A 13,476-nucleotide genomic window follows, 5' to 3' on the forward strand; every position below is an offset into this window, starting at 1 on the left:
CAGAGCCAACAGCACGATAAGGCTGGGATCACACTACCGTGTGTGATGTGAGAAACTCGCACGAGTCTCTCGCATCAACACCCGGCACTGCCGCAGGCACTCTGGACTGGAGCTACGACTGCATGTAGTGTGATGCCGGCCTTAAAGCCAGGTATATTTTTCTTCTAAACTCCCCGGCATTTCAGAGAAAGTATAGTTATAAGATCATAGTCAGAGACAAGACTAGTCTGGTTCTGCCCCAGGACAGATTTTCTAAGTTCAACTGCAGGTGATTGACAGGCCTCTCCCACTTTTATTTTAACCAGACAACCCTTAAAACAAGAACATCTAAAAGGCTTTAGTAAGGACATATTCAGATGTGTCAGACTTGTTTTTCTATGTGTTTTGTTCATGTCTGCTGCTTTTAATAGGATTTTTAGCTTAATAAACTTGTCCTGTGCCACTGTGTGTTCCTAAAAAGTGAATGCAGTGAAAAGTCTAAGTCGGGCTCTGGCCTCAATGCAAAGCCGAGTCCTCTGCACCACAGACAGCACTGATGCCTGATGGAGGACACTGACTAGTTTGATGGGTCATTATGGTAAGAATAATCATGTTACAGGTAGAGCTAATTTATCCCTATGAATACTGATGTAATCGGGGGTGGAGGCTCGGATATAGATGTTAAAGGGAATCTGTCACCCCATTTTTGGCCTATAAGCTGTGGCCACAGCCATCAGGGGCTTATCTGCAGCATTCTGTAATGCTGTAGATAAGCCCTCGATGTTACCTGAAAGATAAGAAAAAAAGACTTAGATTATACTTACCCTAGCACTCGATCCGGTCCGGTGCCTCCCACCTTCATACGATGATGTCCTCCTCCTTGCTTCTCCCTTGGCTCCTGCGCAGGTGTACGTTATCTGCCCTGTTGAGGGCAGAGTAAAGTACTGCAGTGTGCAGGCACGGGACCTCTCTGCCTTTCCCGTCGCCTGCGCACTGCAGTACTTTCTCTGCCCCCTGCGCAGGAGCCAAGGGAGAAGCAAGGAGGAGGACATCATCGAATGAAGATGGGAGGCACCGGACCGGACCGCAACACCCATCGCACCCGACTCCGCCCCCGGTGAGTATAATCTAACGTGTTTTTCTTATCTTTCAGGTTTAATCGGGGGATAATCTACAGCATTACAGAATGCTGTAGATAAGCTCCTGATGGCAGTGGCCACAGCTTATAGGCTGAAAATGGGGTGACAGATTCCCTTTAATGGAGTCTGCACTGATGTCTCATGAGAAATAAAGAAATAGGAAAATAAACTCACCGGTTATTGTAGCGCAGAGTTGCATTACATAAGGTCAGATTATCATCCTCAGTGTCCATTCTGGGGATTCACCTAAAAAAAAAAAATAACTAATAATAATACAACAGAATTAGAGATGAGAGAATTAGAGATGAGCGAATATTTCAATGTTCAGTTTGGATTAGGTTCACAAAATTTGCAATATTCACAGATTAATTCTTCGAATAGTCGCTGAACATTACCGAACACCATTCAGGTCAATGGGAGGCAAAAACAAATGCATGCACAACACCTTATAACGGCCCCAAATGCTGCCAAAACACATCAAATGAGGGCAGACACCAGGACAGTGGCCTCAATGTACCCACAGTACAGAATTTAGCATGGCACTGCAGCAATCAGCCAGGCATGAGGCATCGGGGTCTGGGACAGCATTTACAGCTTTCAGTTGAATATGACAGTAAGACGAGGTGGATGAGGGATAGGTGTAGGCCCCCTTTGCTGGGAGCCCTGATACTACGTGCAACACCTCTACCTGCTTTCATGCTGAGCCACACTCAGCTGGCACAAATTTAAGTTTTGTAGACTACCATTGTCAGAAAAATTTAAGGAGTAACACAGGTAGTTGAGTCCAAGGAACACGTATGAAAGAGACCAAACCAGGAGTGTTCACATTTCCAAAAATTATTGGCAGACACCACAAAAGTGGCATCAATTTCACCACAGTAGAAAAAGCATAATAGGGACCGACAGTTCTTCTACTACACCCAATGCAGCAGATGGACACCCAACAAGGAGTGTTCACATTTAAAGAAATGAGGGCCATCAGGTTAATCCTTTTTTTTAATGATTGGGCGATTCTGAACACAGTGATACCAAATATGTGTATGTTTGTTTTTTTATTGTTTTATTTTGAATGGGGTGAAAAGGGGGTGATTTGAACTTTTATTTTTCTTTACTTTTTAATATTTTTAAAAAAATTTTTGTTTTACTTTTGGCATGATTCAATAGTCTCCATGGGAGACTAGAAGCTGCCATAGCCCAATCGGCTCTGCTACATACAGGCGATGCTCACATCGCCTCTATGTAGTAGAATTGCTCACTTGCTATGAGCGCCGCCCAGTGATCGACGCTCATAGCAATCCGGCACTGTCAACTAGACCTCTGGTTGACATGCCAATGAACCCATGACCCGCGATCATGTGACGGGATCACCGGTACACGAATTTCTGGCCCGATGGCCAGAAGGATGCATTAAAAGCCGCTGTTAGAGGTTAACAGCGGCATTTAACTAGTTAATAGCTGCAGGTGGATTGCGATTACACCCTTGGCTATTGCGGGCACACGTCAGCTGTTCAAAACAGCTGACATGTCTCAGGAAAGATGTGGGCTCAGTGCCAGAGCCCACATCAAAGGGAGGGTAGCGACCTCCACAGTACTAGTACGGTATAGTGTGGTAGGAGCTCAGTATTACAACAAAATATTAGATTTTAAACTCTGCACCACCTCTGCAAACAGCTGAATTTCAGCGACAGTAAATTGAAAGTGGAAATATGGCATGCTGTATCGTGTTAGTCACAGAAAAAAATAATTGTTTGAGTGTGGAGGAGGCCTGTATGACAAAGAAGTTATGCTACAAACAATTTTAAAGTCAGGTTCCCCAATGTATGACACTAGAAACAGAAGAATTTTTTTTGTGGCCTATGGATCAGGCCTCTATAACACACTAGATACTACAAACGATTTTAAAGTCAGGTCCCTTACTGCATGAAGTTAATAGCAGAAGACTTTTTTATGGCCTTCGGATCAGGCCTCTATAACACACTAGATGGTACAAACTATTTTAAAGTCAGGTCCCTTACTGTTTGCGGTTAATAAAATAATTTTTGGTGGCCTATGGATCAGACCTCTATAACACACCAGATGCTACAAACTATTTTTAAAGTCAGGTCCCTCACTGTATGCTGTTAATAACAGAAGAATTTTTTGTTAGTCCTGTGATTGACAGCATGGCCATCCAATCTGATTAAGGGGCGTGCTGAGCCGTCGGTGTGTTTATTGATAGCTCAGTTTGCCAATCTGTGACTGCGGTGCGTCGGCTGTCTCATGTGTTCATTATTCCAATTAATGGTCATGCTTCTTAACTGAGCTGAGTACTGCCAGATGTACATTCATCTTGTGAGGTTTGTGCTTTGTGCTTTCCTGTGCCATGAGTTCTATATGCTTGATCTGTGGCCTGACTTTGGACTTTGTTCCGAAAATCCACCTGTTTAACCACTTCAGAACCTGATCCGTTATCCTCACAGTACTCTGACCTCAGAACGTTACCTGACTACACTTTTGTCTGTTTATGACGTACCCTCCTGGTTTCTGACCTTGGACTCCTTGACCACTCTGACTCACGGCTTGACCGTGAGAAGTGACTAGCGTCACATGGCCTATGGATCAGACCTCTATAACGTGCTAGATTCTACAAACCATTTTAAAGTCAGGTCCCTCGCTGTATGAAGTTAATAGCAGAAGACTTTTTTGTGGCCTATGGATCAGGCCTCTACAGCTTGATTTCAACCCAACCAAATGACAAAGTGTGATAAGACGGGTGTCTAACTTTTTGCAACTGAAAAATTATTTATTTTTTTATGTGCCTTATGTCTGAAGATAGGTTCATATCACTGCCACAAAATTACAATGTGGGATACAGCAGGCTGTTTCACATTTAGCAACAGAAAAAATTATAATGTGCCTTAAGGGAGTTTGACACATAGCGATATTGCTAGCAATATCGCTAAAACGTCAGTGACTTTGTGACGTTATAGCGATATTGCTAGCGATATCACTATGTGTGATACTTACCTCTGACCGTCTGTCTCGCGCTCATCGCGCGAGATCGGGCGGCTCCATTTCTCGTCGTCTGCTTCCTGCTGGGCTTCCTGCTGTGGGAGACGAGCGGCGCTGGATGCGGGCGGGAGGACGTCAGGATCGCTGTGTGTGAAAGGTGAGTATCGTGCGCTGCGTCGCTGCTGCATCGCTGTGAGGTCTTTCTGTGTGAAAGCTCACTAGCGATCATTTAGCGATGCACCAGCGATCCTGACCGGGTCGGATCGCTGGTGCATCGCTAAATGTAAAAGGGCCTTTAGGTCTGCAGACAGTTTTATCTCGCCACAGCACTAAATTACATGGTGGGAAGCAGCAGGCTGATTATTTTTTTTGTCACTAGCTACATATGTGAATTATAATGCTATACTCGTGAATGGAGCACAATAGAAGCAGTGCACAACACGTGCCCTTCTGTCTTTCTTTGTGGACCTCAGGAATGTCCAAAAAAGAAAAAAAATGCTAGAAGGTAAACTTAACAGCCATACTGGACAGTAGCTCGCTACACTATGTGACTGATATACAACCACCTAGCTAAAATGTGTGATCTGGCAGGCATTTTCACATTTACCTAGTGAAAAAATATTAATTAGAATGCTATGCTCATGCACGGAGAACAATAGAAGCAGTGTACAACACGTGCCCTGCTGGCTTTGTCTGTGGACCTCAGTAAAGGCCCAACAAAAAACAAATTCCAGAAGGTAAATTTTACAGCCATACAGGACACTACCTAGTAACACTATCTGACTGATATACAACCGCCTAACCAACTAGCTAAAATCTTGCTGTTAAGAGTGGCAGTGTCAGGAGCAGCCTCTCTGCTCTCTTACAGTGTCAAAATGGTGCTAAAACAAGATGTCTGCTATTTATATGGAGAGGGACATGTGATTTCAGCAGCCAATGACACAAGCCGTTGTGTCAGAACATTGTGGGTGTTTCCTGCGCTCTGATAGGCTATCTGCAATTTACACACATAAAGTTAGAGAACAAAAATGACTGCTTAAAAGAACGCCGCACCTCCAATCTCTGCAAACCCCCTCCCCTCTTCAAACACATGCCAAACTTTTATGATTTACCACCATTATCATTGCTAAAGTGCTGAAAATATTTTTGTGGGAATGCAAATATTTTCCTGCACTTTTACCGAATGTTACCGAATTTTACAGATTTTATAAAATTTTGCTCTGATTTCTAATCACGAATCCGAATGTGCCATATTCATGCCGAATTTGTGTTTGGTGATCATTTTCCAAACAAATTCGCTCATCACTAAACAGAATATTATGTAATCATTGTGTCATTTTATTAAGGGACCAATCCAGCATTTTTGTTTTTATGGCTATTTTTCCCTTTGTTAGCAATCAGTACTGTGTGTGCAGAAAGTTATTTCAGTACTTACCAGAAGTGATGGGCGAACCCAAACAGTAAAGTTCGGGGTCCGTACTGAAAACCTAATGTTTGGACACAGACTTCGAACACAGACTTCTCCAGGAGGTCTGTGTTATTGTTCGGGTTCAGCAGCTGAAAATCATCTGTTTCCCATGCTAACATCTGTGTGACAGTGTGAGAAACATCAGCATTTCTGATCGGTGGTAACATTGTTACCACTGGTCAGAGGACTGCAGTTCCCATGATGTCAGATGACAGCATGTGAGCCAGAAGCTCTGACAGGTGTTAGCTGGGGAGAATTCTACTCTCATCAGCGTATGCCCGCTGTCGCTGATGACAGTATTCATCAGCCGGCACTTTTGCTATAAATAAATTTAAAAAAAAAGTGACATGGGGTCTCTTGTATTTTTGATAACCAGCGCAAGCAAAACAGACAGCTGCAGGCTGCAGTTCCCAGCTGTCCATTTTATCACGGCCGGATATCTGGAATATTGGTGTCCCACACTTTTTTTTTTAAATTATTTAAATAAATAGTTTAAAAAAAACAGCATGAGGTCGCCTCCATTTTTGACAACCAGCTAAACTAAAGCAAACACCTTGGGCTGGTATTTTTGGACTGGGAAGAGGAAATGGATATTGGCTTCCTCAGCCTAAAAAGAGCAGCCCACCACTGCCCAAGAAAAGGCGCATCTATCAGATGCATCAATTCTTGTACTTTGCCCGGTTCTTTGCACTTGCTCAGATATGTTGTGGCAAGTGGAGTAATAGGTTTGGGGGTTGGTGTCAGCTTTATATTGTTAACTGAGATCAAGTTCAGGGGTTAGTAATGGAGAGGCATCTATAAGATGCCCCCATTACTAATCCCATAGTAAGTTTGTAAAAAAAAGCAACCCAGAATGAAGTCCTATAATTGAAATAATGACACTGACATCTTTCTTTGAAATACAAATAAAAAAGCATTATACTCACCTTTATGTCTAATCCATTGAAGCTCATGTCACCTGTAAAAGACAAAACAAACATATTTCTCACCTATCCGATGATAATCCATATGTGTCCCATGACGATCCAGGTGATTTAGAGTGCACGTCATGGTCACCTCAATTATGGCACCACTGGCTGTGTGAGAAAATAATATGTAAAAGGGGAGAAATACTTACGACTTTTATTGAGGTCCTATATTAATTATTAATGTCGACTTTGACTATTAACAATTAATATCCACTTAATGACTCCTTAATGTTATCTGTTACTTATATTATATACAGTGCCTTGTGAAAGTATTCGGCTCCCTGGAACTTTTTAACCTTTTCCCACATATCATGCTTCAAACATAAAGATACCAAATGCAATTGGTGAAGAATCAACAACAAGTGAAACACAATTGTGAAGTTGAACAAAATTTATTGGTTATTTTAAATTTTTGTGGAAATTCACAAACTGAAAAGTGGGGCATGCAATATTATTTGGCCCCTTTACTTTCAGTGCAGCAAACTCACTCCAGAAGTCCATTGTGGATCTCTGACTGATCCAATGTTGTCTTAAATGACTAATGATGATAAATATAATCTACCTGTGTGTAATCAAGTCTCCGTATAAATGCACCTGCTCTGTGATAGTCTCAGGGTTCTGTTCGAAGCACAGAGAGCATCATGAAGACCAAGGAACACAACAGGCAGGTCCGTGATACTGCTGTGGAGAAGTTTAAAGCTGGATTTGGATAGAAAATGATTTCCAAAACCTTTAACATGGGGAAGGTGGACTAAATCCACATGCGCACCTCGCTCTATTTTGAAACAGCATGGCAGATTGACAGAATCACTGGAGCGGCATGTGTCATTTAGCTCCTCAGATGCGGAATCATTAAATAATAGTATGAATGAAGTGTATTATGAGGATAATATCCCAACTGAAAGTTTTCATGTGAAGAACAATTCATACTATAAAAAAACAAAGACATTTTTCAAAAAACGGAAAAAGCGGGGTGGGCGTAAGCACAGGTGTGCATACAAGGATGACCACCCGCAACAAAAAGTAACCGCTGACAATTTTTTTTCTTCTTTTAAAGATGTTTTTGATTTTTCCAAAGTGCTGAATTTATCTAGTTGTAATTTAACTAAAGAACAGTGTCAGGTTCTCTCGTTGGGACTTTATTTTGAACCAGATAAAACCTTTGACCTTTTACAGACACTTTTGGATATTAATCATTTCATTCGTAACCTCACAGTTAGAAAACATTTTTTAGTGAGGAATCATGTGAAACTGGTAATTGTGATGATGTTTCTGTAAATGTATTTGGTGAGTTTATGTTTAAAGAACAACTTGCTATAAAAAAATCTTGAGGAGCTCAAAAAGGAGGGTATGGAGTCAAACAAATCAGGGAACCAGGCTCAATATTTATTAACGAGAAATCCATATTTCTATCCAGTCAGCTCCAGGTCTGACTGTATGGAAAAATTCCAGTGTACTATGGAGCGTGATCTGAGATTACTTTATCAGTCCACCCTATCTAATGATAAGATTAAGTGTAATCTGAATTTTCAGCAGCGCAAAGCGCTTAAAGAAATTAAAAACAGGTCTCAAATTACTATAAAAAAAGCTGATACGGGTGGCCTGACTGTTGCAATGGATACGGAAGCATAACAACTAGAGTTGAGCGAAACGGGTCGAAAAAATTCAAAAGTCGCCGACTTTTGGCAAAGTCGGGTTTCATGAAACGAAACCCGACCCTAGGATGAGGTCGGCCACGAGGTCGGCGACTTGCGCGCCAAAGTCGCGTTTCAAAAGTTTGTTTTGCGCTCTTTTTCAGCCAATCAGGATCCACGGACACTGTGGGCAATGTGATGACCTAGGCACGGGTCACCACCATCTTTCAGAAGAGCATGCAAGTGATTGGCTTGCTTTGGTGGGCGTCACAGGGGGTATAAAAGGGCGTGCATGCCGACCGCCATCTTACTTCTGCCGATCTTAGTATAGGGAGAGGTTGCTGCTGATTCTGTAGGGAGAGCGTTAGGCAGGGAAGAAGACAAAAAAACTGCTTCTGCTGCTAGCGATTTGGCCTGCACAACACACAAGTCACTGTGTGTGCAGTGCAAGGGGAGGCTATATTGTGGTGTATCAGTGGTGTTGGTTGTTGGGCTGCCTTTTAAGGCTTCCTGACACGCTGGCATTGCTGTTTACCTACTGCTCCGCAAACTGCTTTTTTAAAAGCAATCCAATCTCCCTTATCCTCTAGTCACTTTTGTCACAGCTGTGCCATCGAGCCTGTCACATAGCGCTCAGATATCAGTGGGCCTCACACAATCCACAAGTGTCCAGTGTCCAAAAGTGTGCGCAGAGATTCAAAATCTCCATTATCCTCTCGTCACTTTGGTCACAGGCAGCTGTGCCATCGAGCGTGTCACATAGCGCTCAGATATCAGTGGGCCTCACACAATCCACAAGTGTCCAGTGTCCAAAAGTGTGCGCAGAGATTCAAAATCTCCATTATCCTCTCGTCACTTTGGTCACAGGCAGCTGTGCCATCGAGCCTGTCACATAGCGCTCAGATATCAGTGGGCCTCACACAATCCACAAGTGTCCAGTGTCCAAAAGTGTGCGCAGAGATTCAAAATCTCCATTATCCTCTCGTCACTTTGGTCACAGGCAGCTGTGCCATCGAGCCTGTCACATAGCGCTCAGATATCAGTGGGCCTCACACAATCCACAAGTGTCCAGTGTCCAAAAGTGTGCGCAGAGATTCAAAATCTCCATTATCCTCTCGTCACTTTGGTCACAGGCAGCTGTGCCATCGAGCCTGTCACATAGCGCTCAGATATCAGTGGGCCTCACACAATCCAAAAGTGTCCACTGTCCACAAGTGTGTGCAGAAATTCTAAATCTCCCCTGTCCTATAGACACCTTGTACCTTGTTTTACATTACTATATAGTTTGTTGGATTTTGTCTACATTTCTACCAAAAATGAGGAAGGCTGGTGGAAGAGGCCGTGGAATTGGGCGGGGGTTGGCAGCTGGTAATGATGGTGTTGGTGGTGGATCTGATGGTAGTGGCAAGAGCAAAATAGGACCGAATGCAGGAGGTGCTGACCCTGCGTCATCGTCTGGCTACATAAGGCCTCGAACGCTTAGTTTTCTAGGAGTTGGCAAACCGCTTTTAAAGGCAGAGCATCAGGAAAAAGTTTTGTCTTACATTGCTGACTCAGCCTCCAGCTCTATCGCCTCTTCTTCTTCAGTTGTAAAAAGTAAAAGCACTGAGTCGTCATTGGAGGCTCATGTTCATGAACCACACCTTTCCTTGTGTCCTTCACCCCAACCAAGATTGAAGGATGACGCAGGCCATACTACTGATTACTCCATGGAGCTGTTTTCACATACCATGCCTGGATTATCAAGTGAAATGGTGAATTACCCAGGACAAGATGAATCTGACATGGAGTGCACTGATGCACAGCCGCTGATGGATGATTCTGCTGGTACATTCACTCAGAGCACTACATTGTCCTCGCAGTGTACAGAGCCAGATTTTGACCCTGATGAGACTCAGGTGCCCCTTCTCGCACACTATACCACCATACACGGTGACACAGAGAAAGGTGCACATGACATAGAAGAGGAGGTGATGGATGACCCAGTTGTTGACCCAGATTGGCATCCATTGGGGGAAGAGGGTGCTGCTTCCAATAGCTCAGATGAGGAGCATCCACAGCAGACATCGACATCGCAACAGCTGTTATCTGGCAGGCCCGGAGCACTCCAAAGACAGGTTCCAAACATCAAAAGAGTTGCTGGACAGCTTGTCCAGAGGGTCAAAAGATCACAGCGTGCTAGGCCGCAAAATGTCTGCCAAAGTAGGAAGAGTGCAGTGTGGCACTTTTTTGAACAAAATCCTCATGATCAGGCCAAGGTTATCTGTAAGAAGTGTGCAAAGACCTTTAGCCGAGGGAAAAATCTGAAAAATTTGAATACCAGTTGCATGCTTAGACATTTAACCAGCATGCACTTGCAAGCGTGGACACAACACCAAATCTCAAGTGCCACATGTGCAACTGATCACAACGAAGGTAGTCAGCAACGCTACATTGTTTCCCCCACTGTAAGCCCACCGGTTAGCACAGCAGCAAATGTTGAGGTGTCGTTGCAAGACCACAGCAGTCAGGGAATCCCACTGTTATATCAACGAAAGACTGATTCTAGGCCATCAGAAAGAACACCAACTCCATCACCATCATCAACCCTCTCTCAGTCCGCCCTGTCCACCGCTACTTCCACCATATGCAGCTCTCAAGTCCAGCTCACCCTCCCAGACACTATGAGTAGGTCAAGAAAGTACTCAGTCTCTCATCCGCGTACACTGGGTTTGAACGCCCACATTGCCAAACTAATCTCGTTTGAGATGATGCCCTTTCGGTTGGTGGAAAGCACAGCTTTCCGCGAACTCATGGCCTATGCAGTACCACGCTATGACCTACCCAGTCGCCACTTCTTCTCTCGCAAAGCCATCCCAGCCCTCCACCATCATGTGAAAGACCGCATTGTCCATGCACTCAAGCAGTCAGTGAGCGGAAAGGTGCACCTCACAACTGATGCATGGTCCAGTCGGCATGGCCAGGGCCGTTACGTGTCCATCACTGCGCACTGGGTTAATGTGGTGGATGCAGGGTCCACAGGGGACAGCGGTGGTGGGACAGTGCTGCCTAGCCCACGGTATAGGAAACAGTTGGCTGTAGGCGTTCCACCCTCGTCCTCCTCCTCCTCCAGAAGCGAAAGCTCGTCCACAGAGCGCAGTCGTACGAGCACTCCATCTGCAGCTGCCACTGTTGCACACGATGTGTCCCCCTATCGAGCAGCTAGTGGAAAGCGTCAGCAGGCTGTGTTGCAGATGATGTGTTTGGGCGACAGACACACCGCCGAGGTGCTGGCCGAGTACTTGAAGCGACAAACTGAGTCATGGCTGGGCAGTGTACATCTTGAGGCAGGCAAGGTAGTTAGTGATAACGGCCGTAATTTTGTGGCAGCCATAGCCCTTTCAAAACTCAGCCACATACCTTGCTTGGCTCACACCTTGAACCTGGTGGTGCAGTGCTTCCTCAAAAATTATCCGGAGTTAACAGCCCTGCTCCAGAAGGTGCGAAGACTGTGCGCGCACATCCGCCGGTCGCCTGTACACTCCGTTCGTATGCAGAAGCTGCAGCGATTGCTCCACCTTCCCAACCACCGCCTCATTATCGACATTGCAACAAGGTGGAACTCCACCCTGCATATGGTGGAGCGGCTGTGCGAGCAGAGGCAGGCCATAATGCATTTGTGGGAGGATACACGGCCAGGCACTTTGAGAGCAGACATGGAGTTGACAGGCATGCAGTGGTCGAAGCTGAAAGACCTTTGTAAAGTCCTTCAGTTTTTTGAGGAATGCACACGGCTGGTAAGCGCAGACGATGCCATCCTAAGCATGAGCATCCCACTTATGCGTCTGCTCATGCAAACTTTGACGCACCTTAAGGAGCAGGCGTCTGCAGCCAATGTTGATGAGGAGGAATAGGAGGAGGGAATCCTTGATGACATTCAGCCATTGTCTGCTCAGGGACCTCTCCTGGACGAGGTGGAGAAAGAAGAGGAGGAGGAGGAGGAGGAGGATGATTACTTAGGGGAGGAGGATGCATCTCATGGGGCAAGTGAAAATGTTGGCGTGGCAAGGTCTGGTACAGGGTTTGTGCGTGACTGGAGGGATGTGGATTTGCCAGAAAGTGCTCCTCCAACCAGCACTCGCAGTGCATCATTGACACCGGGAACATTGGCCCACATGTCAGATTATGCCTTGCGGATCCTAAAAAGGGACCCCCGCATTGCCAAAATGATGAACGATGACGACTACTGGTTGGCCAGCATCCTGGATCCACGCTATAAAGGCAAATTACAAAACATCATGCCACAGGAGAACCTTGACCTAATATTGGCTAATAAACAAGCAACTCTGGTAAATCGGTTGCTTGAGGCATTCCCAGCACACAGCAGCGGTGATGGTTCTCACACGAGCCGTACGGGCCGGGGGCAGCTTGGCAGAGGTGTTCGTGGTGCACACAGCAAAAGTGGCGTTGGAGACAGGGGTTTCATGACAATGTTGTGGACTGATTTTTCAAATACCGCTCACACAACTGGTAATACTGCATCGATGGAAAGTGACAGGAGACAGCAGTTGTCAACTATGGTTACAAACTACTTTTCCTCCCATATCGATGTTCTCCCACACAGGTCATTCCCCTTTGACTATTGGGCCGCTAAACTGGACACCTGGCCTGAATTGGCCCAATATGCCTTACAGGAGCTCGCTTGCCCAGCTGCAAGTGTGCTATCGGAAAGTGTCTTCAGTGCAGCTGGATCAATCCTGACAGAAAAAAGGACCCGTCTGTCAACCCAAAATGTGGATGATCTAACCTTCATTAAAATGAACCACGCATGGGTTTCCAAGGATTTTGTCCCACCTTCCCCTGATGACACATAGGGTGACAGAAAAATGGCTTGCTTTGGTCCACCTCTTCCTGGTACTTCACCTATTTCGCCTTTTGCATCAGCTGAATGTCCAACATCAACATATGCCACTTTCTAAAACTCCCTAACTGTGCTGCCTCCCCCCCCATGGCCGGGGTCACCACCTACCGCACGACACCGTGCGAGTGCCGTTGCCCTGGACAGGTGGGTAGGCCGACTCTTGGGCGCGGGCACTGGCACAGGGTCCCTCATAGTGCAATCAAGTGTCTCTGACGGTGGTGGTGCACACCCGCCGTCAGACACACCGCTGTACTATGAGGGGCCCAGTGCCAGTACCGACGCCCACGAGTGGGCCCCCCTTGCTTGGGCAGGGCCCCAGCATTTGCAATCTTTACCTCTCCCTGCTCCTCCGCTGTGTAATCTGGGCCGTCAAATCCATACTGTGCCTGACACCGTC

General features: G+C 45.5%; 1 protein-coding gene across 1 annotated transcript in view; it reads right to left on the minus strand.

Annotated features, from left to right (window-relative positions):
• Window positions 1-1,374, minus strand: part of LOC141084901 (formyl peptide receptor 2-like) — a 45,702-nt gene extending 44,328 nt beyond the window's left edge. Inside the window, exon 1 of the mRNA XM_073569853.1 lies at window positions 1,293-1,374. Within this exon, the coding sequence (XP_073425954.1) occupies window positions 1,293-1,351 (59 nt within the window). The 5' untranslated portion in view covers window positions 1,352-1,374. The remainder of the gene's footprint in view (window positions 1-1,292) is intronic.
• Between the last annotated feature and the right edge of the window lie 12,102 nt (window positions 1,375-13,476).

The sequence above is a fragment of the Dendrobates tinctorius genome, unplaced genomic scaffold (assembly GCF_039654945.1).
Source record: "Dendrobates tinctorius isolate UK_male_01 unplaced genomic scaffold, ASM3965494v1 ptg000028l, whole genome shotgun sequence".
NCBI classification, from domain to species: Eukaryota; Metazoa; Chordata; class Amphibia; order Anura; family Dendrobatidae; genus Dendrobates; species Dendrobates tinctorius.